This window comes from Dendrobates tinctorius, unplaced genomic scaffold, assembly GCF_039654945.1.
Source record: "Dendrobates tinctorius isolate UK_male_01 unplaced genomic scaffold, ASM3965494v1 ptg000199l, whole genome shotgun sequence".
In the NCBI taxonomy this organism is placed as follows: domain Eukaryota; kingdom Metazoa; phylum Chordata; class Amphibia; order Anura; family Dendrobatidae; genus Dendrobates; species Dendrobates tinctorius.
The window spans coordinates 3572501-3599954 of record NW_027361866.1 but is presented as its reverse complement, the minus strand read 5'-3'; the positions used below and the strand labels follow the sequence as shown (position 1 = coordinate 3599954).

General features: G+C 42.4%; 1 protein-coding gene across 1 annotated transcript in view; it reads left to right on the top strand.

Moving 5' to 3' along the window:
• The window catches only part of ERBB4 (erb-b2 receptor tyrosine kinase 4), a 1457122-nt gene that overhangs the window by 1319842 nt on the left and 109826 nt on the right, over nucleotides 1-27454 (top strand). The window contains exons 21-23 of the mRNA XM_073553209.1: nucleotides 11355-11510; nucleotides 11783-11858; nucleotides 13371-13517. Of these exons, the coding sequence (XP_073409310.1) occupies nucleotides 11355-11510; nucleotides 11783-11858; nucleotides 13371-13517 (379 nt within the window). The remainder of the gene's footprint in view (nucleotides 1-11354; nucleotides 11511-11782; nucleotides 11859-13370; nucleotides 13518-27454) is intronic.

The window sequence follows — 27454 nt, the reverse complement described above, 5'->3', positions numbered from 1 at the left end:
AAAGTCTGGACATTTCTTCATCAGAGAGTCTAGTGCATTTTTTTAATTTTGGCTTTTTACATCCTTAGATGAGTTGACTTATTTATGACTTTTACTTAGAAAACCTGTAAAGTAACAAAAATTGTTGACTCCATTGAATTAAATGAAAAACAATATCATTACAGACAACAAGAGAATGTGTCCAGACCTACACAATGCGTTCTGTAAATATCACTATTGATACGGACATAACACCAGATTGTAGCAGTAGTGACTGTACTGACATACAACTGATAGAGCCAAGGGCCGGACAGAACAATACAAAGTCAGGCAGTTGTTTGTATACACTGATTAATGTTCCATTCACTGTATTCATTGCCTAATAGCTAAATCGATGAGTGGCATGTTCTGCTAGAAGCATATGCTCCAATACGTCTCTTGGGAGACTGCCTGCTCAGCATAACGACAGTGTTCTCCACTGGATGAGACCGGTCTGAGGAATGATTTCTTTTCTCCCCAAGTGCAGCCATATTGTGTGTGACATCAGTCAGATACAATTTCTTGTGCTATTCTGACAGCATTCTTCTACTGAGACGCTAGACTTGCTTGTAGTTTGTGGTTTGAGAATGAAGCAGCTTCAAGTGCTGACCTTGAGAATTCAGTGAAGACAGAATGGTGTGTTACTGAGTGATCCCATATCCCACATACAAAAGAGGAAAAAGGGACTTGAAAAAATTTTCATAACCCATTTCATATGCTCTGGGAGGGTATATAGGTTATATAGCAACCCCTCACCCCACAAACCACACAAAGAACCTCTCTATGAACCAGAGCAGAGAGCCAGTAAAGAGTAATAGTCATTGCAAAGGTGAATCTGGTTCATTAATTTAATGTAGCCAAAGCTTTCTGTTTTCTTTATTTAAGATCACAACCAGTCTATGAGTCATTGATTGTGAGGACTGGGGTCCTATGTCTTCCATTAGCATAGACTGAATGATCATTACCATTCCTTGTCTACGGAACTGACAGAGATCGCTATCTCCTTCAGACACTTAAGGCCCCGTTACATTTAGCGATGCACCAGCGATTCCGACAACGATATGACCTAGTCAGGATCGCTGGTGCATCGCTAAATGGTCACTAGTGAGCTGCCAAACTGGCAGAACTCACCAGCGATGCAGCAGCGTTACTTACCTGTCAGACCGCAGCACTGCTGATGACTTCCTCCCGCGTCCATGGAGTTGCTCGTCAGCGCCAGCAGGAAGCCGACGATGAGAAATGGACCAAGACGATCTCGCGCGATCAACGATAGCCAGCGGGGGGGCCGGTCGGACTTAAGTGTCACATGTAGCGAGATCACTAGCGATATCGCTGTTGCATCACAAAATCGGTGACGCTTTAGTGATATAGCTAGCGATCTTGCTATGTGTGAAGGGGGCTTTAGGGTCCCGTTTCCCTTAGCGACGCACCAGCGTTCCTGACAACGATGCGACCTGTAGGGATTGCTGGTGTGTCACTAAATAATCGCTAGTAAGCTGGCAAACAGGCAGATCTCTTCAGCAACGCAGCAACGATCCAGCGATCAAACATAGTGATGCGCGCTGGCCAGCGGGACGCCGATGACGAAAAAATGGCCCAGGACATTCCTGCATGATCAGTGATATCCAGCAGGAGGGCCAGTCGCTGCTGAGTGTCACATGTAGCGAGATCACGGCAAGATCGCTGTTGCGTCACAAAATCGGTGACACATTAGCGATCTCGCTAGCGGTCTCGCTATGTGAGACGGGGCCTTTAGACTATGAATGGAGCACACATGAGTTCACCTTTCCATCCTAAAAGGGATCATAGGACCTCCATATTCATCATTGATGGGGCACACAGTGATCAGACACTTATCTCTTATTTTGTGCATTAAGTGACAAGTTGTGAAATGTAATACAACCCCTATAATTAAGATCATTTTTTTAAGTTTTAGAGGTCTTTTTATTTTATGTTGCTTTTTACGGTCCCCAGTAAAATGATAATAATGCACAGCAGAATAAAGACACCCCACCAAAAAAAATTATAAGCCATGCCCCCTTGATAAAGGCCATAAATATTTGCTCTAAATAAACCCCCCCCGTCTCTGAGACTCTGTGATGCATTTAAAAAAAGAAAGTATTCAGTGTTTGTTCTTGCTTTATTCCAATTTCTCCACTGAATATTCCACTTTTCTTTTTTTTTTTTAAGTCTGCCGTACGGTTCCAAAGATATTGGTATTTTTCATTTAGTGCTGCATTTTATCTTCTCTACTAAGAGGGTGTGGCTCACAGGGTAATAATGTAGAGCAGAATAAAGACACGCCCCCATATACTCCTCTGGGCCATGCTCTCTTGTGAAGACCATAAAATATAGCACTACATAAAAATTCCCATAGCTCTGAAACTATATGACTGATTAAAAAAAAGAAATCAATGCTAAGGGGAGCAGAAGGAATAAAATAGGAACAAAAATGGGACACTTGTGAACTAATGACAGTTACCCTTTAAGACTTTAAAGGCATGCTGGGTTATGTTGTTCCCCAAACCGCTGATTCTACAGAACAAAATATAGTATAATATAGCCCATAATGTTCAGATGGCTAACTGACAGCCTCATAGTATAGATTACAGTATCCATGTATATTCCACATACAGTATATTATTTACATACAAGACTTTGCATTTTTTCGCTCCCATCTCTGACATTTATACAATTAATGCCACTTACCAGTTCGTTCCCTCTTCAGATACATTATAACTCATAACCACTTATTAACCTCTCACCTTCACTGTAGTATCCAGGTACTAATTGTTATTCTGAGTCACAAAACATATTTCATTTTTGGGGTGACCTTTCAGACAGTGATGCCCATAGCCCTGTGCAAATGACTGTTTTGCAGCTAATTGTGAATCCTGTAATTCCATTAGCTGCTTCTTGTAGATTGCGATGTTGGGCAGAGGCTCTGGAGCGGTGACACTCGGTGGCAATTAGCTGTGAATTGGGGTGTATTGCCTCGCAGACTTCAATAAACCTTCTTTTAATTACAGTTATGATACTCTTTATACTTTCCATTATCCCTGGATCCTGGAATAAAAAAAAAAAACATTGTTGGATTAATTGCTTTAAAGTATATTCATATCCTCTTTTTGACATTTAAAGTAATATTTAATAGCCGTACTTCAGAAAGAGGCCACAGGGTACATTTTTATTGACTGCAGAACTCATGTGAGCTTATGTTTCATAAATTGTGTATTCAGAGGAAATAAAGTAGTAATAATTAATGGCATGGATATGACAGGCAGTTACCTTTCCTCTATAGCTTCAGGTGCATGACTGGCAACTGGCAGGTGTTAATGTTTGATATTACGAGCCCAGGATATATTCGAACCACGATGAGTCACACTCATAGCCCTTCTCACTAAGTTATATTAGTTCCAAATGGAATTGATTATGAATGACCATAAAACTGATGGTACAGATGAAGAAAGTTGTTTTTCACTTTGGCATCCTATTCACTGTAATGGGTGTAAAAACATATTTTTTCAACCTTGAAGTTTTTACATCCTTTTGTTTTTACTAAATAAAGCGATTAGACAATAGAAAGATAGACATGTATCCTTTTATTATATATTTGTAGACTGGGCATTGATACTATATCTTTAAAGCGAACCAGTCACCAGGTTTGGCCAAAACGTGTTATGGTCACCACCTTTCCGGGCTTATCTACATCATTCTAAAATGCTGTAGATAAGCCCCCAATCTGACCTGATAGATAAGAAAAATAAGTTTTATTAAACTCACCCAGGGGCCGTCCAGTCCGATGGGTATCGCAGGTCAGGGTCCGGCGCCTCCCATCATCTTATGATTGCCGCTCTCCTGCTCGCTTCATGGCTCTCCAGCATCGCGCTCCTGCGCAGGCGTACTTTATCTGCCCTGTTGAGGGCAGAGCAAAGTACTGCAGTCTACAGGCACTGAGCCTCTCTGACCTTTCTCGGGGCTTGACCCGAATGTGAGGCGCTGGACCTGGACCTGCAACACCCATCGGACTGGAACTTCATTCCTATTGAATTCAGTGTTAGGGCTGCCTCCAACTGGCGTATAACTCGGATGAGTGCCAGCCAATGTTTCATTGGATAGCACTCACTCCAATGTTATTCTATGGAGCAGTGCTGACTAGCATTTATTTGCTGATGCTGAGTCGGCATGGGAAAAAAAATCTCTGCATGCTGTGATTGGCAGCGTATATCGGACAGAACACACCAATACAAGTCTATGGGTGTGTGCAAAACATCGGACTGCACTCAGATATGATCCGGGTGCAGTCCATTTATTGTGGACGCCGGCAGTAGAGGAGATGGAGAAATTACTTTCTCCGTCTCCTCCGCACCTGTGCTGTGATTTTCTCATGTGACAGGATTGGAGCACAGAGCACTGACACTGGGCACACGGTTGCAGCAGAATTTTATCCGAGTGTCATTAGCATATCACATCAGATGTTCTCACATCGAGTGCTTTACGCTAATGTGACCCCGGCCTTAAGAGAACCTCTCTGCTGACACATGCTGCCCAATCTGTGGCACTGCATAAACTCAGCCAGGTATTTTGATTCTGAAACGCTGTTCTAATTACTACCATCATTACGTTGCACTAGGCCCGATTATCAGAAGAGGTGCCATGGATGCCGCCAGGCAGTACGAGACTTTCAGGGCTCTGACTTGACTCTCATCATCTACTGAATTGGCTGCTGGACCATGGCCTACAAATCTTTTTGCTCAACTGTACTTTTACATTTTTTTTGATAAAAGCAAGTATTTGTTTCTGAATGTATTTTTGCTAAAAAAAACCTCAACAAAAAGAGGAAGGCACACATTGGAAAATAGTTAATGTGAACTTTTAGCTTTCTAGAATATATTACGAGGTGCTTGGCAATCAGTTTCAGGGTGATACTCGGCTATTGGGGATATATTTTATGAAGTGCAATCATTTGCCTATGAAATATTCTTTACGAAAACTTCAAATAAAAAATATAAAAGGAAATGCTTCTTAAAGAGATGCCATTATCAAATGAACCCCTGCTTTGTTAGTTTCGGATGTGTATCCTATGTAGACATTGCTCCATAGAGTTGTTTCACTCTGACAATTTGCAGAATGAGATAGTCAGCTTCATGTTTTGTGTTCACTGCTGATCTTGCAACAAATGTAACTGATTTAATCTCAATCTTTATTTTAATCTTAATCTACTTAATGTGGTTCACATTTATCATAACCGAGGGACTTTGTAAGATGTGCTTGTATGGGGTCGCGAACATGTGCTGCCCTAAGGCTATGATCTAAGAGCCTTTATCACGCTTACTCAATAAGACAAATGGTTTCCATTTCTATATCGGCCTGGAAATGCATTTCCAACAATTGCTTGACCTTTGGGTTAGATAGGACATCATTTAAAGGGAATCCGTCTTTTAATTTCCCTATCCTTAACAACTGCCACAGCTTTTCACTGTAGATTGCTTAAGATATAAACTCTGCATTGATATAATAATCGTACACACACTATGTACACATCAGCCTCAATAGTCATCTGGGTGGTGCTATTCAGGTGCATAGTCATAATAGATTTCCGCTCCTCTGTTGGAATGATTGACGTCTCACAGGCTGGGACACAAATATACACTAGCAATACGTAACCTAATAGGCCGGGATCACACATGCGAGAAACACAGCCGTGTCTCGCATGTTAATACCCGGCACTGCCGCCGGCACTCGCATCGGAACATGCAGCCGCATAGAAATACATGGAGCCGGTACACTCTGCTACTGAGTGCCGGCGGCAGTGCCGGGTATTAACATGCGAGACTCGGCCGTGTTTCTCGCATGTGTGATCACGGCCATAAGCTTATAATGGTGCATCAAAGGGCAGAAAATTATATTTTGACTCGTAATTTAACATATTCCAAGGCTTTCGCCTTGGAATATGTTAAGTGTTGAGTGTTCAGTTAAACTTTTTGCATTGTAATGCCTTACCATGACATGATATTACTTAATGTATTATTTTAAGATATTCTGTATCTGTAGATTATGCCAAATTGGCTAAGGATAATATCTGTGTCATTGTGCTGATGAACAGGAGACATGTGTCAAATGCCTTCCTTATCTGGCCTGTAATAAGTGCCGTAAATTGGTATAAGCTCAATATTTGGAATGGAAATATAAGTTCCATAGTATGAATATACTTATAAGGAAGTCTAAATGGGTAACTTCTTTCCTTGTGGAGAGTGCCAAGCCAGCGTAAAGAGACTTATAGGCCATACTATAAAAGCAAATTGTCTCTTCAGAGAGGAAGATGACTTAGAGCTGTAGCACCACCTACTGGAAGTAGCAATCCGAAACATCAGTATTGGCTTTTTAACTAGACTTGTCACATGACTCTCATTTGCCTTTTATCTTAAATCACGTGGCAAGATTTGTTATAGGGTCAGTATTAACTTTTAGGATTGCTACTTCCAATAGGGGGCACTAGAGTTCAAATCCTTTCTCTCTGTAGAGACAACAATTTGCATATTTAAATGAGTTATGTGGGACATTTATTATTTTTCCTTATTGGGCTAAAACTAAAAGGCAAATTATTGCTAAAGACCTGCCTGCTCTGCCCAGCAACAATTTCTCCTAACTCTGAGCAGTCACAAACCGCTCCTACCAGTGATTCCCCTGCTTCCTCTGATGTCACATTGACAGAGCAGCTACTTCTCTTCCTCTCTGCTTTGATGATAGGGAGTCTCTGCTGATGTCATGCTGATTGACAGCCAGCTCTGCGCTACCTAACTACTGTCAATCAACATGACGTCTTCAATGACCCCCCTATGACAGAGTGGAAGAGAAGGCGCTGCTCTTTTGATGAGAGGTGAAATAAAGTGGGGAAATTGCTGGCTGTGTTGGCAAAAATTGTCCCCTGTTTGTTATTAGCCCCATACACACAAATAGTAAAAGTCCTGGATAACCCCTTAGGCCATGTGCACACGATGCAGATTTGCAGCGTTTCCGCAGCGCATTTTACCGCGCAGAAACGTTGCATATCCGCATTGTGATGTACAGTACCTTTAAAATGAATGAAAAAAAAAAAACGCTGTGCAGACGCTGCGGATTTTTCCGCGCGGTTTTCCTGCGGTACAAAATCCACAGCATGTTACTTCTTTTGTGCGGTTTTCTATCTCCTCTGTTACCAAATCCGCAGGGAGAAGACCGCAATGGAAAACCGCACAAAAACCGCATGAAAACCGCGTGAAAAATGGAAGAAATCCGCAGGAAAAATGCAGGTCATTTGACCTGCGTTTTTCTTCCATTCTGCACGGAAAAATCCGCAGGGCTCAAAACTCCGTCTGCACTCAGCCTTAAGGCCATGTGCACACGATGCATTTTTCCTGCGGATCCGCAGCGGATTTTATTGCGCAGAAACGCTGCGGATCCGCAAAGTGATTTACAGTACAATGTAAATCAATTTAAAAAAAAAACTGCTGTGCAGATGCTGCGTTTTTTTCTGCGCGGTTTTTGTGCGGTACAAAAAATGCAGCATGTCACTTCTTTTGTGCGGTTTTCCACCTGCTCCATTCTCCAAATCCGCAGGTGGAAAACCGCACAAAAACAGCAAGAAAACTTCACAAAACAGGAAGAAATCCGCAGGAAAAATGCAGGTCATTTGTCTTGCGGATTTCTTCAAATCTGCGCGGAAAAATCCGCAGGAGGAAAATCCACGTGTGCACTTAGCCTAAATTCCCCAGAAGAGCATTGCATAGTCTATAAGTCTACTTTTGCAGGACTTTCCACATCAGATGCCTCCCACCCAGATAAAAAAGATCTCTTGTTTTGTACTGAGAAGGGGAAAATATCACAAAACATGTGTCTGCAAACAAAGTGTCTAGTTTGGCTTCTATCCTAAGTCATGCGGCAAAGCTCACTAAAGGGTGAATATAGATTTTTAAGATTGCTACCGCCAATAGGTCGAACTAAAGTTCAACTCCTCTTCCTTTCTGAAAAGACAATTTGTATATTTATGGTGAAACAGTGGTCTCGTCCTGTGTCGGACTGGAGCGCCAAGGGCCCACCAGTAACAATGACCTTGGGGGGGCCACTTTTCACCTGCATACAAATATTACACTAAATTTGTTCACAAATTTACCTATATTTCTATGTAATAATAAACTAGGTAGTTTGGTTAGTGAATGATGAGATGCTGCTTTTTCTGTACATTGTAAATCATGTGACTTATGCCTAGTACTGCCCATATAGTGGAATTGGGGGCCCTTGACTGCACAGGGGCCCACCGGGGTTTCCCCTGTTAACCTATTGGCCAGTCCGAGCCTGGTCTCATCCATAAATGGACTAACCATAGAGGATGAATTCAGATAAGTACAGCATAACACAAATGTAAGAGTTATGACTGAGAGATGAAAGTCAGAAGCAAAGTGTTGTGTTATTGTAACGAGATAGCGTGTACATTTCAGACTCTGATAGCACAAGCCTGAGATCTGCCGAGCTGAGAAATGCTTTGGGGAGAACACGAGACATGCATTGAGGTATTGTTGGCTTATCTGTCAAGACACCTGGATGGTTCATTAATAGCAAACAGCTCACAACAAAATGAATGTGCTCAGGATACCGACAGAGAGCATGGATCTTGTCTAACAGTCTTTACATCCGAGTATACAATATTAATAGGGAGAAGAGAAGAATTGGAGGATTGCCATGGGAGACTGGGCCATTAATTTACTCTGTGCATTGAGGCTGTTTATGCTAAATGAACACTCGCTGGAAAGAAGGGGACAATTATTTACTTACTTCAGTTTTCAGCTGCACATGTTCCTGCATAGCAATAGACAAAAGGGGGCACGTAACGCTAGTCTACACCAAGGTGCATATGTCTACATACCGAGTGGACCTAAAAACATACAAAACGTTATTATAATTCATAAGGAAGATTGTCAATCTTTATACTCAACAGGGTATAATAATCCTAAATGTTGAACGCAATGACAATATAGATATTACTACTAAATATTATGACTAAATAATAAGCCAGTAAATATTCAGAATGAAATACAACAGTGCCTCTAAGGAACTCTTGTGTCCTGATCCAAAGTCAATCATGAAGTTACAGTGTGCACTGAGGTTGTGGAGACCCGTAAGCCGATATATCTAGGCGGCCCGTGCGACAGGCGCAATGTTTATCATTAGAGATGTAATCACTTATCATGTAGTGTACAAATATGAACAAGCTATCTATACAAGCTATAAAATAAATGGCAGTGCAGCAGAGGTGTCTCTGTCAATATGACTAATTATGATGATATTTGATGATCTGCCTTCTGCAATTGACATTGCAGTCGCATTCATTGATGGAATTTAAGCTAAGGAATCACATATCAGACACCAATCAGATCCCTTATTTTTTTATAAGGATATTGTACACACTGGTCGAGTGCTGTTTTTGTTTCCCCAGACATTACAGAAAAATGGAGATCCTGGCTAGGTGCGTGTGATTTTACCACGCCATTGCAGACTGTGTGCTGCCTCTTGACATGGCAATGCAGGAGCAGACGAAGTAGGGAAGAATGAGGGAGACCAGAGTTTCAAAATAGAATTTTCTATACTAAGTAAACTGTTGAAGCATATATACATCAGATAGCGGGCGTAACACTTAAAGAACACATCTTCTGCACCATCCAGAGACAGGAACTTTATCGTTACACATGGCGATACATTTCTTTCATTACATGTTGCACTAAACAAACAGATCACAATGGGAACCTCCATCTTCCCTTGAATTTACCGCATGACCTGAGGTGGGTTGCTATAACCCTCACAACTAGTGATTAGCAAGTACCTGTGGGGATTGCCTGTTTTTCCACATGTATTCAGGCTGTCTGGCAGCCACAAATCATGCTGCTGCGTCGACAAAAACGAAATCTCCGCGCATGCCAAAATACTCGGAGGACACCCAAACGAGTATACTCGCTCATCACTACTCAAAACCATTCTCAACTTTCAATTTCAAGTGGGCCACACGGCCCTTGGTGCGCCACTGCATCTTCTATTCACCGTAGGTGTACCCATAACCTAGCCTCAACATCTTCATGACCGTCAGGTCTGGCTACACTTCAACTTCTTATCTTGTATAGATAACACTTGTAGTAGACCCCACTTGCCTGAGATAATGAATCCTTCTGCCACTCCATACTATGTGTAGTTCAGAACATGCTACATGAGTATGGTCTCGCTTCTTCGCACACACAACCCTTTACAATGCAGGTCTGTGAACAACAGGACTATAGGTCCCTTCCCTTTCAATACTTTTCCTTATCTGCTTCCCAAACAGGAAGCCAAATTTCTTGTGCCCACTTAACTCCCTCCCTTCATGGGCTGGCCCCTAAAGTTAAAACTGTCCACTGGTCAGCTACATGTTGCAAGCCACAAAATAGATAAAACAACACTCAAAACATTGAAGTGCGTTATATCACTATAAATCCTTCAAGGGGGAGGTATCGGGAGCTTCTCCACTCCTTTACACTACTATAGTAGTTCATCTAATAAAATATTATAACTATGTAGACCTGTATGGACCGACAAGGAACAAATGAATCCTTTGGTGTGTCCCTGTGCATGAGATCCCTGCCATTACTTTACTCTCAATAGGGAAACGTAATTCCAAACTCCACCTGACAGCTGCACCGAGGTGGACACAGACAGAAGAGGGTTCCTGTCCAAGAGCAGTACATGGGCCCATTGCAGTCCAATGATGTGTTTGTACTAGAAGGATCTGGGCTCTATTATCTTTTGAGCACCTCTGCTGCACCAATGGTATGACCACCCCTGAGCTGCAGAGCTTCATGACCTTCTGGGAGTTGAAGCTTTCACAGATTGCATGGTGAATTGGGATTCATCAATATCCCCCCACGTGTCATTTATACTGTATTTTGATATTCATTTTGTCTATTCAGCAAAAGACACATTTTTCCTCTGACTCGGCAAATATGGCATGCAAATAAATGTTCATAAACATAATGATATAATGAAGTGCACAATCATCACTGAAGCACTTACGTATTTGCATTATACAACACTAGAGTAAATGATCATAATATTTTTTCTAAATGGACCTGGAGTAATGAGTTAGCGTTTGCTCGATACTTGCTACATTAAACCTTGGATAGGCTATGAATAAAAGATGCTCATTAACAAGGATTTTTCTGTTTTGGTTTGCCAGCAACGCTCTGTAGACCCATAAAATATAACCAACACGTTTCTTCTGTCTGACGCAGCCCTACATTCACTATCTGACAGCTATGTATTGTGTTGTATGACAGGGCATGATGTACCTGGAGGAACGTCGCTTGGTTCACCGAGACCTTGCAGCAAGGAATGTATTGGTGAAGTCTCCAAACCACGTGAAGATCACAGACTTTGGACTAGCCCGTCTGCTTGAAGGAGATGAGAAGGAATACAATGCTGATGGCGGCAAAGTAACCATTTCTTTATGTGTCATTCTTGATGTTGGTTGATATTACATAGCCCTATTGTAGTTATTACACTTAGAATTGTAGTAGTAGATGAGCCCTATGTGGCCTTTCAAGGAGCCACTTTGAAAATAAATCAAGTGCGATTACTTTGAGCAGTTAGCATGTGTCTTTTGTTTTTGTCTAAAATAACCTTATTAAAATAGGAGTACATATATCTATATAGGTCTCCTGAGCAAAATATGCTTTGATAACTGATTGTAATTTTCTCTAAACAGATGCCAGTTAAGTGGATGGCTCTGGAATGCATTCATTACAGAAAGTTTACCCACCAAAGCGATGTCTGGAGTTATGGCAAGTATTATATTTTGTTATATTCATCAGTTAGATTCAGTTCTGGAAGTTAATGACAGGGGAAGGTAATCTTGGTATTTTGCAGTTGGCCATATTGGTGTAATAGCAATAGCTGTAGACTTATACCGGAGGGACCGTTCCAGCGGTGGCAGCACTTGCATTCCTGAGGATCGCGTGAGGATATTACGTTACGTGAGCCCTGCGCCTAATCAGCACTGACATCACTGTCCTCGCCTTCAAGCTCTCACTTGCTCATGATTGCTTATATGTCCGAAGGCGGGGACAGTGACGCCAGCGATGACTGGGCGGAGGGCTCATGTGATATAACAACCTCGCACAAGTCCCGTGAACATGAGTGCCAACTCTGATGGAATGGCGCCCACAACAGAGGTGAGTATATATGTTTTCATGCCAAGGGGGGCAAACATTCAGATTGAGAATAAGTTGCCCTAGTAGTGGACAACCCTTTTACTGTAAGCATTTGCTATAGACAAGAGATGCACTACCTGCGGCCCTATGGCCGATACCTGGAATGCCTCCATTAGCCCCCATGCCTCGTGTACCACAGGCACCAGGAGCGCGTCTTTGTGCTACATAATCCCCAGGTCTAATGCAGCATTTACTGCCACTCTCTCAGACCCTACTCTACACAGATCTTGCTTGAGAAAGGCAACAAACGCCAAAATGTTGCAAGAAAATATCTGTTGATCCCAGGGTCTTTTTTCTATTTTTTGTTACATGGTGGTGTCTTGCCTCATTTTTTTTACCATTGGTGAATAAACCTATCATATGGGTACGGAAGTTTTTGTATTATTATTACTTGGACTTTTTCTTCAGAGCACCATAATCTCAATTGCAGTGAGCACCCCTTATATATTTAAATACTGACCAAATACTGAATGTGGCCTAATAGCAAAACTGGCTTAAGACTGCAGATAGTGATAAAATGCCACGGTGACACGACGAAATACAAATTGTAGCAAAATATCCTTAATAAAACACTTGATTTTGTGGTTTTGTGCAACTAGTAAATATTTTTTTTTTTTTTTTGCCAGCGATGTAGTGCCACTTATTGGAAGTTTCAATCATAAAAGTCAATTTCGACCCTTTATTGGACAGTGTTTTGTTGTCTTTCATTCCGTTCTTCACTGAATCCTCCATGTTTTTGATGATGAAGATAATGGTTGTTTTATGCCGCAAGTAAAGAAAAAGTTCATTCTCCCTGATTGTCTGAGTGCTGATGATTCTGCTGTAGACTGAAATCTGCAAAACGCCAAAAATATTCTGCAAGAATTTGCCAGATTGGTATTTTAGCAGAATCCCTGCTTCCGTCTGCACACACATATCTGGTTCATTGATGTGTGTTATCAGCAGGCCAATCTCATGGACCTTAAGTTGTGGATTTTCATTTTATATTATTTAGCATTGTTGCTAGTGAGGTGAAGAAAAGTGGTTATGGGAATTTTTTTTTTTTTAGCAATATTGGGTAATGGACTAAAACATGTCTTCTAGGTGTCACTATATGGGAGCTTATGACGTTTGGTGGAAAACCGTATGATGGAATCCCCACACGGGAAATCCCTGATCTCTTGGAGAAAGGAGAACGACTTCCTCAGCCACCAGTGTGCACCATTGACGTCTATATGGTTATGGTGAAGTGTAAGTAATGAGTACACTTGGGTAATTTGTTATGAATTAATACAAATTGTAGGGGCAATTTGTCAAAGTCAAGACCTGAGGGCATCCTAGAAAGTGTCTCAATCTGTACTGGAACCTCCACCAAATGTAGAATTCCTTTATTGAAATGAATCCAGTTCAGAGTAGAGGAAAATCTTGGAATCTTCAGACACTTCTGGAAAGGAGGACAGCTCATGGGTAGATGTATAGTCACGTTTCAGCTCCAAACAGGTGCCTTCATCAAACCATGGAGCTGAAATTAATTGTTTAACATCAGAACATTAGTAAGATTTACATTTTATGCCGAAAATATAGACCATAGTAGTGACGTAGGATCACTTAAAGGCCAGTTTATTGGCGAAAAGTAGACCAAGGGTGAAATTGGGTAAATATGTTTTTCTTTTCTTTTTCTTATCCTTCTGTTAACTGAAACTTTGCAAACTGGGTTTCTGAACCTTGTGCCAGAATTTTGTAGCCTACTTGTTGAAGGGAAGCACATGTTCACTCATGCTCGTTTTTTTCTGTTAATGTGTAGTTTTGCTCACTAGCATCTGTTCTATTAGCTCTCAGTCTGTGAATTACGTTTGCGTGGGGAATATAGAGGTGTTAACGAACCTCACTTCCTACATCCCCATCTGAATGTTTGACAGCTCAAAGCATCAAGAGGAAGAGCGTAGCATTATTTCATGGTACCAAATATGTCAGCGTGTTACATTTGCCTCACAGAGAAATATTATGAACTGTAGATACTATAGACAATTCATGCGTATAATTATGGCATGGGTTATACACAGGTACCAATTTGGCTAGCGTACCAACTTTTTCTTTCCTAGTCATTAGCTATAAACTTAAGGTAAATAAGAGTCAAGCCAGACAAGCTGGATCTGTGAAGAAATGCCAAAAAAATAAGCCAGAATGGGCAAATATGGTCATTTTAAAGTCTGTTAAAAACATAAACATTCCATATAGAAAAAAGAGAGAAACAAATAGCTGGCAGACCTGCATGGAATAAAAAGTATTGACTTAGGAGATAAACACTGATGCTGAAAAGTGCGGCGCTCAGCCCCTAGAAACAGACTATAGGGCGACACTGACCGTAAGAGGCCAAACAAAGTCGTTAGTTTGCAAGCACAATCAAGAAACTCCAATTTTTTGCTATTTCTGACAGCAAACAACCTAAGCAATACATGCAATGACTGAACGACGGTATCTAGAAAAATCAAAATTATAGCTGATTATTTAACGAGAATCCAAAGCAATACAGCGGGCATCTAAATGTATCAACCACCTTGAGACACTAAAAAAGATTCATCTTAGATGGTACTATCCCCCGATTACTTTATCTAAATTTGGAAAGAATTTCTCCCCTTTGTGCTGGAGACAGTGTGGAGGAAGAGGTACTTTGGCTCACATGTGGTGGAAATGTCCTAGTTTGACCTCCTTTTGGTTAGTTGTCTCAAACTTACTTAAATCTGTGACGGGTATTGATTTCCCTCTATCTCCTCAACTGGCAGTTCTAAACATTGGGATCGAAACACTTCCCCTAGAATTCGTACCCTTGGTCTCGAATATATTGATGGCTGCTAGGATTAGCCTCGCTGCTAAATGGAAGGCCCCGCTCCCGCCTACCCTCGCGGAGTTGGTGGTCAGACTTAACTCAACATTTCATCATGAGTACTTTCTTTCACTAGATGCAGGGGTCAGAGACAGGGTAATGAAGAACTGGGCGGGTTGGGTTTCCCACCCCTTGGCATCTCCCATAAAGTTTAGTACTTAGTCTATACATCGGATCGGATTAGGATTTCTTGAGTCTTACCGGATCCCCCCCCCTCCCTTCCTTTTCCTACGGTCTCATTGTCTGATATTGTTATTGTTATTGTTGTTTGCATTTTTGTCTGTCTATATTATGATCTTTGGTTTTCTTTCTGTAAGATTATTTCTGTCTTTGAAAATTTCAATAAAAATTTATTGGATAAAAAAAAAAAAAAAAAAAATTTAACGAGAATCCGTCAGTAGGTTTTTGCTATGGAATCCGAGATCAGAAGGATGTAGAGGGAGAGACCGTGATTCCAGTGATTTATCACTTACTGGGCTGCTTGCTGCAGTTTTGATAAAATCCCTGTTTTCTTTGCTGCAGAGGTAGCAGTGGTCAGAATGCTGAGCTGCTTTAAACCCCGCCCACACTGCTGAATGGCAGGTCCACTGTGATTATCAGAAATCTGCAAATCCAAATCAGTGGGTGGGGAGGAGCTACACAGATTAAATGGACTGGCCTGCAGGCGATGAAAAAAACAGCCGACAGCACACAGATGCATGAGATGCACGTTCCAAAGGCCCCGGGGCCCGTCGAGTCCAGCACTGTATACAAATATAAGAAAGAGGAACAGCATCTGTCTCCAGGTGAAAAATTCTGTAACTTTATTCTGCCATCATCAGATACTGGCCTGCAGGCGACACCTAGGCTTGCAGTGATAATCTCCTGCTAATAAAACACTGATTGTATTGAGACTACAGCAAGCTACTGAGCAAGTCACACATCACTGGAATTAGGCTCTCTGCCCATAGATTATGCTGCTTTCAGATTAAATAGCTAAAACCTGCTGACAGATTCCCTTTAAGATATGCTGTCTGAGGGGTGACCTAAAAACTATGTAAAATTATTTCAAAGGTCAATAGAGAAATCTATTTTATGATCTATTCATTCCAAAACTATAAAGACATATTAGCATGCAAGCATAAACCCTTATTCCCTCATTCAGACATCTATTAGTCACATACATGTTTTTACAGGTAGAACGCATATCCTTTATAGTCTACGGTGCTGATCCTGTCTGAGTGTTTTGTTTTTTTTTAAATAAATGGAGCTAATATTCTTATTTTCTGTGCTCAATCTGCAGAGGTAATCTGCTATTTACTTCTATATCTTAAAGAGTAATCACCCTTTTAATATTTATTTTAAAAATCAACAGAACACATGAAAATAAGCAACTTTGTAATATGTCTTATCAGATAAATCGGCTCCTTTCTCCGCCAGGACTTATCTTTCATTTTGAATTAATGACTAACATCTGTAAAATCATTATTCAGTGTAGACAAATGTTCTCATTACTTTGATAGAAAATGACAGTTGGTACTTTCAAGATTCTATGGAGAGGTGAGGAGCTAGAGGCAGACACAGACATTCTTCTGCAAGTTCTCCTGAAACTTCTGTTTTCCATAGAACTTTATGGGCACCAACTGTCATCTCCTATCGCAGTCATGATAAAATCTGCATTCACTGAAGGTAGATCTTACCCCTGAATTGAACATTTTAGTAATGAAGGAGGAGCAAAAAGCAGGTTTCTCTTATATGATCTATTACAAAGTTTCTTATAGTCACTTGTATTATTTATTTGTTAAAAATAAAAAAAAGACTGTTGCTCTTTAATTTTTTCAGTTTGTGGCCAAAAAACCCATGTTGAAATTTTCTGCACCGTGAGAATAACATTACAGAAACTCAATTCAGATGTATGGCATGCAGAATGATGTGAAATGAGCCATTAAATTGCAGCACAGAGTCCACACTAAAATCTGTGTTCAAATCTGACCCGTGTGAATGGATGCTAATTCTAACAAGGGAAAATGCTTCATATCCAGAGAAAAGAGAATTTCTGTATCAATACAGAAGAGTTGCTTCACTGTAACAGCAGTGAGACTATGGAGCAATTTCTGAAGTTTGGTTGTTGCTCCAGGAATTACGGTAATTCTTTTATATCTGGAGTGGGGAAGGAGTCTTTTTTTTAAGACGAGGAAATTTAGCTTCTACAAAATTAGGTTAAACTGGACGGGCTTAAGTTATAGGTATATCTTTTATACCATTATCATTTAGGTTAAGAAATTAATGTGAACTAGATTTCTGTCCTGGATAAATACCAATCTAGATTGCTGTCCTGGACCTAAATATCCTGGATAAATCAGGAATTTGCAGTGTAGAAATGTTGATGTTTCGGCCTTCATCAGGATTAGACAGAGGAAGTGTTAGGCTGCTTTCACACATCCGGTGTCAGGGGTGCGGCGGCGTGCGGCGAAAAGCCGTACCGCCGGATCAGGCCTGCAGCGGTGACACCGGATGCAGGTGCGGCGCCTGATCCGGTTGGAAAGCATTTAAAGGAGCTGCATCGGGGACGAGAGAGGCAGCGGTATGCGGGGGGGGGGGGAGAGAGAGATACACGCGCGCTCGCCGGGCACTTGTGGGTTAAACCTCACAGTGTCCACGCATGCGCTGTTGAAAAAGCCGTTCCGGCGCTGCAAAAAAACATTGCAGGCAACGTTTTTTTGCTGACGCTGGATGGCGCAGATTTTACGCTTCCGGCTAAAAACGGAGGCGCTGCATGTCCATCCGGCACAATGCGGCGATCATTAAATTCTATGTGCCAAAACCGGATCCAATTCCGGATCCGGTTTTCACACTTTTCGCCGCATCATGCCTGATTCAAAAAGCCGGATGTGTGAAAGCAGCCTTACAAAGCTAATTGATATGGGGCTGTGATTACTGCCACTCCCCTCCTATTTTTATGCATTATAAAAAGAGAAAAAAGAATGATTTTTTCCAAATAACAAATTTAAGGCTGCTATATCTAAGAAACTGAGCATTGCTGTATGTGGCAGTAGGTAATCCCTGCTTGGTATAGGATACAGCTCTCTGTATATAGTGCGTGGAACATCTCCGGTTTATCAGGCCATGCAGGGCTGTATTCACTTTCTGCAGTATACAGGATTACAGCAATTCAACCAAAACATATATTTTGGGGATAATACTTATGTCTCCCACTATATAATTAGAGAACTTCAGCAAGCCCCTTGTCTCCTGAAGTGTGTCTCTCCAGCCCATTCAATCTCATTATAAGCAAAGTCTCCCCCAGAGCTTCTGGCTTCATTTAAGCGTGATTAACGCCTCGCTCCCTTAGAGATGTCCCTTTTCCCTATCTGGTTTATCCTGAAAGGCCACCAGTCCCAGAAACCTGTGACATGAATGAGCCTGTTATTAATAGGAGACTTTGGGCCAGTGTATGTTCATGATAAGGATGCAGAGTGTTGCAATGCCCCCTGCTGACTCCAGATATCCCGGAGAGCTGCATATACTGTATATGTATCGCTACAGCAAACAGTCAATAGGAAAAAATGCCTGACCTTACATTGTGCTCTCTGTGTTGGAGAAATAAAGATTATTACTAAATTGCAAGCACCAAAGTTTTTCTTTCTAAGTTTACTATAAGCCAGAATACATCAATGCAGCGTAGATAGAATTTTTGTTCTATAACGGCATTTATAACATCGATCTCCAAAAAATGTGCTCCACAAGAAACTAATCAGTATGAGATGAAGATGTTCAGTTTTCTAGATTATCCCGTATCAGGTTTAAACAGAATAGGCTGGTTACATATGGCTGTATCTTTAGCGTTTACATTGCGATCACAACTCTGGGACTTCCTGCAATTTGACTTAAAGGGAATCTGTTGCCAGGTTTTTGCTACCACATCTGACACCAGCATGATGTAGGAAAACTCTGATTCCAGCGATGTATCACTTAGTTTACTGGGTGCAGCAGTTGTGATACAATCAGAGTTTTTAGATGTAGCAGAGCTCATAATGCTGCCCTCACCCACACCACAGCTTTCTGTGTGCATTTGTGGCGCCCCCCAGGAGTATGGTCGCCACAGTGGCATTACCTTCCTCCTAGGGAGTGTGATGTCATGCTTGGAAGCCATGAAGGGTCTCTCTATCAGTTAAACACAACACACAGCACAGTTCCCACTCCAGGCCAGCAGGGGGAGCTCTGAACCAAAACTGGGGGAGGAGCTGCTCTCTGGGGGCCAGGAAGGGGAAATTAGTCACTTCGTGTGAGGAGGGAAACGTGTGTGGACGTGAGGAGAAGAGCTGGAAGATTGAGCAGAGTTCAGGCACACTTCTAGCTGTAGCGCATGGTCTGGAGCCCGGTCTCCAAGGTTGTACGGATACTGATGTTACTGCAGCAGAAACCAGAGGAGTAAGAAGCTGTAAATGCTCTGTTCCCACATAAGACTCGGAAGCACAACAGCAACGTGTGAGCCAGAAGAAGAAGGCTACAGCTGTCTGCCATACGAGGAAGTTCTAAAAGAGAACAAGCAAGTGGAACTTCAGTGTAACACAGTACTGCAAGTACCTAAGATAAGCGCTCAAAAGGAAACTACACAACCCATCTGATAGAGAGATTCCTAAGTTGCTTCCAGGCTGGCCAGCCTCTGTTCCATCTGTAATCTGGATCCTGGACTGCACTTGTAAAGCAAAGAAAAGGTAAAGGAAATTGCACCCTGTTGTGTCACTGCCTTCTTCCTGCAACCCCTTCAGCACTGCTACATCTCTGTGCCTAACACTGCACCCTGTTATGAAAGAGTCACCGAGGAGGAAAAAACAAAAAGCAAGCTAAGCCCAGAAAACCGGAGAGGTTGGTAACTAGCGGATTGCAGACCCCTGATTCTATCCACAACAACAAGCAGTAGCCGTGGAGCGTACCTACGGTGGTCCTAGACGCCTCGTCACGGCCAGAGAACTAAATAAGCCTAAAGAAAGAAAGGGAAAATCTAAACTGCCCCAGAGCAGACCCCAAAGCATTAGACAGCCCCCAACATGTATTGTCGGTGAAACAAGATGAAAACACAAACACAGATAGAAAGATAGGCTGAGCAAATGATGGGGCCCTCACTAACTAGAAAGGACAGGAAAGAAAAGCTGCTGTCTGCAATCACGCAAAAACCCTGCCAAAAAATGTCCAACACGTCTGATAGAAAAAGGCCCTGAAGTCGCTAGACTTCAATTCCCTATATCAGCACTCAGGTATATTCTGAAGACAGAGCAAAGAGATCAACTGATCAGAGACAAAATAGGGATTCAGCCCAGTCCCAGCCAGGGCTGGCTGAACACAAAAACTAAGTAAACCAGATGAAAACTCATATGAACAATAGCAGAGAAAACTTAGCTTTAAGAAGGCAGGAACCAAACTGGAAACCAGAAGCCACAGTCAGGAGAAATCACCAGCAAGAAACTAGGGAGTCGGCTGCCTTAAATCCAATCAGAAATTCTTGATGTCCAATCACAGTCCTCTTCCTCAGGTGGCCGGTCTCTGCCATTTAGATCAGCTTCATTACCTCCCTTCACCAACAGAGGGAGTCCAGATAGAGAACTCACTACTCCTCTGTCAGCACAGCCAGCTCCATAACCCTCACCAGAAGCCAGAGGCAAACCCGAAAATGAGCTCGCAACAGCACCCTCTTCCTTAACACCTATTACCACTGCCCTGGGACCACAGCTCCACCTGTGGGGAGCTATTACATCTTGCTGCCTTATACCATCTGTCCCAGAGGATCTGCCTGCAGCGTCGGCTTAACCCCTTCATTGCTGATCACCACAGGTGGTGTCACGTATCATCCACTTATAAACTTTAACCAGCCATGCTTAACCTTTTTTACATGGATGCCCAGGGCCACGGACCGGGTCACCACTACTGTGACACTTCCCTCTGAGATACCGGCCCGGTACCGAGTATCCCACTGCCCTGGCGGGCGATCCACATTCTCTAGTGACAGTGAGCTGCTTATCAGAGGAGGAGGCATGGTTGGACCAGGTGTCAGTGGGGGACAAGTCTAGGCAGGGATGAACTCCCGCTCATTAAACATTAATTGTATTGAAACAGCAAAACACAGTCTAATCAGTAACACATCCTTGAAATCAGTGTATCAGCACCTACCTCCTGCTGCTCCTGTAAAGTGGCCAGGGTGGTAGTCGTGGAAACTGGCTGTTCTGTTTCCATACCCTGGCACCTCATAGATGAAAAAAACAAGCCCTTTCTGCTCTGTATGCAATGCTGTGCTCACTTCAGCTGCTGGAGTTTCCACGTTCCCTGTTACTTCAGCCACTGATGCATAAATCCCATAAATCACTCGGTACTCCATATTCTTGCTCAACAGTGTAACGTTACTTAACAATAAAGCAGTCTTCACTTTGGCTGCACACATAACATATGGAGTCAGATTCCTTTCTTTCCCTGTCATCTGGATAGGCCCTGTTCTCACTAAAAGCTAACTCTGCCCAGCAGTTCCGGACATATCTTTTGGGACAGTTCATGTCCCTCCTGTTCTTCCCGTCACCAGCTTCTTGTCAGCCCCGTGTCCAGCTCCAATGGGAAGAGGAGTCAGGAACAGTTTCACTGTGGCTCCCGCCCCGGTCATAGACCCTGGATCCTAATTAGGGATGATCCCTTTAAGCTGGTGTCCATCTACACTGTTCCCACATGGGGCCCCTTACTGTCACCACAGCTTTATTCCCACGGCTATGATCCTTTGTTCTCTCTCTTGGCTCATACGTCCTGCCCGTGGACAGGCTGTCTGGGCTTGTGACCCAAAACAGCAAGCAACCTAACTACAAGCCCCTGCTCTATGTTGCCATTCCAGTAAATTAACACTGTGCCACCTAACTCAAAACTTATCCTATGCTATCCTATCTCTATAATGCTGCCCTCTACTCTATCCCAATACTATACTATATAAGTTCCTACTCTAACGCTAATCCTATAAACCATACATGACAGATACATTACATTACACGTTACAGCACATGATGACATTAGTGTATAAACATTCATAAACAATGAGGTACCGCCTGTGACTGTGTGAACAGCGTCCTGTAGAGAGGAGGCACGTGAGATTCCCCGCCACCTCCTTACACTCCTTGTTACATAGCAAAAACCTGCTGACAGATTGCCTTTACTGTGGATCTACTCTGACAGCTCTTTGACATCAGGAAGGAGTCTTTTTATTTGAGGGCAGATTTTCTAGTGCCTGACTTTTTTCTGACTTCCCGATCAATAAAGGGAAACAAAGATTTAATACTTTCCTTTCATACTCGCCCTTCTTCCCCTGTACACATTGGACAAAATTTAGCTAAATCAAGTAGTGATGAGTGAACGTGCTTGGATAGCGTGTAATCCGAGCATGCTCAGGTAATATCCAAGTATACTGGGCGTGCTCGGATAATATATTCTTGTCACTGTGGCTGCATGTTTTGTGGCAATAGACAGCTGTAACACAAGTGGAGATTGCCAGACAAACAGGAATTCCCTGCATGTGTTGTGACTGTCTACAGCCGCAAAACTTGCAGCCACAAGGACAAGAATATATTATCTAAGCGCGCCAAAGATACTCAGATAACGCCCTGCGCAGTACCAGCTATCAGTATGCACTTCAGGAAAAGCTCAACCACATGTAGTAACTACACATTAAACATGTGATTATGCTGCAGCTCAGGTGCCACAGCCGACACCTGGCTGCAGAAGGATTTTTTTCTTCAGTATGTGATGGTATTCATTATGCAAATTAGGGATCAGTTCATTGAGGGATCAGTGACCTGTCAGCAGTCTGCATTATGACTAGCTAATCAGAGCACCACATGAAGACCCCCCCCACAGGCAGCCCCGGAGCACGAGCATATCATTAACTCAAAACTACTGATGAGCGAGTATACTCATTGCTCGGGTTTTCCTGAGCATGCTCAGGTGTCCTCCGAGTAGTTTGGCGGGCTTGGAGATTTAGTTTGTGTCTACGCAGCTGCATAATTTATGGCTGCTAGACAGCCTGAATACATGTGGGGATTCCCTAACAAACTGGCAACACCCACATGTATTCAGGCTGTCCAGCAGCTGTAAATCATGCAGCTGCATAGACACAAACTAAATCTCCAAGCCCGCCAAAATACTCGAAGGACACCCAAGCAACAATGCTACTCGCTCATCACTTCTCAAAACTGAAAATAAACAACCACAAAACGGATTTCCTCAACCAAGGTATCATTTTAATCAGTAATAATGGCACCGACCTGACACTGTCTGTAGGTTACTGAGCACAATAATGCTGACAGGTTCCCTTTAAATGGCATTTTTCACCAGGTTTTGCCCGGTGAATATCTATAGAGATATAGACTCTGATTACAGTGATGAATTGCCTCCTAGGCTACTTACTGTAGTTTCATTAAGAATGACTGTTTTATCAAATGGAGGTACAACTAGAGGACAAGTAAACCTGCTGCCATGTAGTCCTCCATATTCATGAGCTCTGTATAACCCCGCCCCCTCCACTTGCAGCTTTCTGCTATATGGGCTGTGTGCACAGAAAGCTGCCAACCAGTGATCAGTGGTGTGGGCGGAGTTATACAGAGCTCAGCATTCAGAGAACTGCTAGATGAGCAGCAGATAAAACTGATTTTATCAAACCTACAGCAAGCAGTCCAGTAAATGATACATCACTGGAACCAGGGTCTTTGTCCTTACATCAGGCTGCTCTCAGTTTCTCTTTAACCCCTTTCCTACAATGGACGTAATATTCCATCTATGTGACCTGGGAACTAATTCCAATGGACAGAATATTACGTCATAGCGATCAGCGGCGCCCATGTGGTGAGCGCAGCTGATCGAGGCCGGGTGTCTGCTGATTATCACAGCTGACACCCGGCACAATGTGTCAGGGGCGGTCACGGACCGCCTCCGACACGTTAACCCCTGGCACACCGTGATCAAACACGATCGCGGTGTACCGGGGGTTAAAGGGAAGCATCGGCAGGGAGGGGGATCCCTCCGTGCTTCCCTGAGCCCCCCACAGCAGTGCAATGTGCAGTGCTGCTGCGGGGGTCTCCTTCCCTGCAGGTCCCCAGATCCAGTATGGTGGCGGGGACCTTCGGGGGGCCTGCAGGGAGCTGGCTTCCTCATGCCTGCAAAGAGCAGGCAAGGAGGAAGCCTGTCACAGCAATCTATGATGTGACAGATCAGCGATCTGTCACAGGACAGTGATGTCCCACCTGGGACAATGTAATAAAGTTAAAAAAAAAAGTGTAAAAATAATTTTAAAAAAATCGCTAAATAAATTTAAAAAAAAATATATTCCCTAATAAATTCACTTTTTGGAAATAAAAAAAACAATAAAAGTACACATATTTGGTATCGCCGCATCCATAATGACCCGCCCTATAAAACTGTCCCATTAGTTAACCCCTTTAGCGAACCCCATAAAAAATAAAAATAAAAACGAAGCAAAAAATAATGATTTATTATCATACTCCTCAACAAAAAGTGCAATAACGCGCGATCAAAAAGACGCATATAAATATACATGTTACCGCTGAAAACGTCATCTTGTCCCGCAAAAAACGAGCTGCCACACAGCGTCATCAGTGAAAAAATACAAAAGTTATGGCTCACAGAATAAAGCAATGCAAAAATAATTATTTTTTATATAAAATTGTTTTCATTGCATAAAAGCGCCAAAACATGAAAAAAGACATAAATGAAGTATCGCTGTAACCGTACTGACCTGAACTACTTTATCAATTTTACTGCACGCGGAACGGTGTAAGCGCACCCCCCAAAAGAAATTCATGAAACGCTGGTTTTTGTTCATTCTGCGTCCCAAAAATCGGAATAAAAAGTGATCAAAAGATGTCACGTGCCCGAAAATGATACCAATAAAAATGTCAACTCGTCCCGCAAAAAATAAGACCTCACATGACTCAGTGAGTCAAAATATGGAAAAATTATAGCTCTCAATATGTGGTGATGCAAAAACTATTTTTACAATAAAAAGCGTCTTTTAGAGTGTGACAGCTGCCAAATATAAAAACCACCATAAATAGTAAATCAAACCCCCCGTTATCACCCCCTTAGTTAGGGAAAAATAACAAAATTTAAAAAAATGTATTTATCTCCTTTTTCACATTAGGGTTAGGGCTAGGGCTTGGGTTAGGGCTAGGGCTTGGGTTAGGGCTAGTGTTAGGGTTAGGGCTAGGGTTTGGGCTAGGGCTTGGGTTAGGGCTAGTGTTAGGGTTAGGGCTAGGGTTTGGGCTAGGGCTAGGGTTAGGGCTGACATTAGGGTTAGGGGTGTGTTGGGGTTAGGGTTAGAGTTAGAATTGGGGGGTTTTCACTGTTTGGGCACATCAGGTGCTCTCCTAACGCAACTTGGCATCTGATCTCAATTCCAGCCAATTCTGCGTTGAAAAAGTCAAATGGTGCTCCGTCCCTTCCAAACTCTGCCATGCGCCCAAACAGTGCTTTACCCCCACATATGTGGTATCAGCTTACTCAGGACAAATTACAAAACAACTTTTGGGGTCCAATTTCTCCTGGTACCCTTAGGAAAATAAAAAACTTGGGGGCAAAAATATCATTTTTTGGAAAAAAAATATGATTTTTTTATTTTCCCGCCCGGGCGTTATAAACTTCTGTGAAGCACTTGGGCGTTCAAAGTGCTCACCTCACATCTAGATAAGTTCCGTGGGGGTCTAGTTTCCAAAATGGGGTCACTTGTGGGAAGTTTGAATAGTTTAAGCACATCAGAAGCTCTCCAGACGCACATGACACCCGCAGACCATTCCATCAAAGTCTGCATTCCAAAACGTCACTACTTCCCTTCCGAGCCCCGACGTGTGCCCATACAGTAGTTTTCTCCCATATATGAGGTATCAGCGTACTCAGGACAAATTGGAAAACAACTGTTTGGGTCCAATTTCTCCTGGTACCCTTGGGAAAATAAAAATATTGGGGACTAAAAGATCATGTTTGTGGAAAAAATACAATTTTTTTATTTTCACGCCCGGGCATTATAAACTTCTGTGAAGCACTGGGGGGTTCAAAGTGCTTACCACACATCTAGATAAAATCCTTGGGGGGTCTAGTTTCCAAAATGGTGTCATTTGTGGGGGGTTGCCACTGTTTTAGTACATCAGGGGCTTTCCAAACGTGACATGGTGTCCGATCTCAATTCCAGCCAAAAATGACAAATGGCGCTGCTTCCCTTCCGAGCTCTGCCATGCACCCAAATAGTCATTTACACCTACCTATGGGGTGTCAGCGTACTCAGGACAAATTGCACAATAACTTTTAGGGTCCTGTTACCCTTGGAAAAATAAGAATTGAGAGTGAAAAGATCATTTTTGTGGAAAAAATATGATTTTTTAATTGTACGGCTGTATGTTATAAACTTCTGTGAAGCCCTTGGGGGTTCAAAGTTCTGACCACACATCTAGATAAGTTCCTTGGAGGGTCTAGTTTCCAAAATGGTGTCATTTGTGGGGGGTTTCCACTGTTTTGGTACATCAGGGGCTTTTCAAATGTGACATGGTGTCCGATCTCAATTCCAGCCAAAAAAGTCAAATGGCGCTGCTTCCCTTCCGAGCTCTGCCATGCGCCCAAATAGTCATTTACACCCACAAATGGGGTATTAGCGTACTCAGGACAAATTGCACAATAACTTTTATGGTCCTGTTGCCTTTGGGAAAATAAAAATTGGGGGTGAAAAGATCATTTTTGTGGGAAAAATATGATTTTTTAATTGTACCGCTGTACGTTATAAACTTCTATGAAACCCTTGTGGGTTCAAAGTTCTCACCACATATCTAGATAAGTTCCTTGGGGGGTCTAGTTTCCAAAATGGGGTCACTTGTGGGGGGTTTCCACTGTTTAGGTACATCAGGGGCTCTCCAAACGTGACATGGCTTCCGATCTGAATTCCAGCCAATTTTGCATTGAAAAAGTCAAACGGCGCTCCTTCCCTTCTGAGCCTGCCATGCACCGAAACAGTGGTCCCCCCACATATCAGGTATCAGCGTACTCAGGACAAATTGCACAATAACTTTTGCAATCCAATTTCTCCTGTTACCCTTGGTAAAATAAAAAATTGAACCTGAAATATTTTTTTTGTGAAAAAAAGTTAAATGTTCATTTTTTTTAAATATTCAAAAAAATCCTTTGAAGCACCTGAAGGGTTAATAAACTTCTTGAATGTGGTTTTGAGCACCTTAAGGGGTGCAGTTTTTAGAATGGTGTCACTTTTGGGTATTTTCTATCATATAAACCCCTGAAAGTG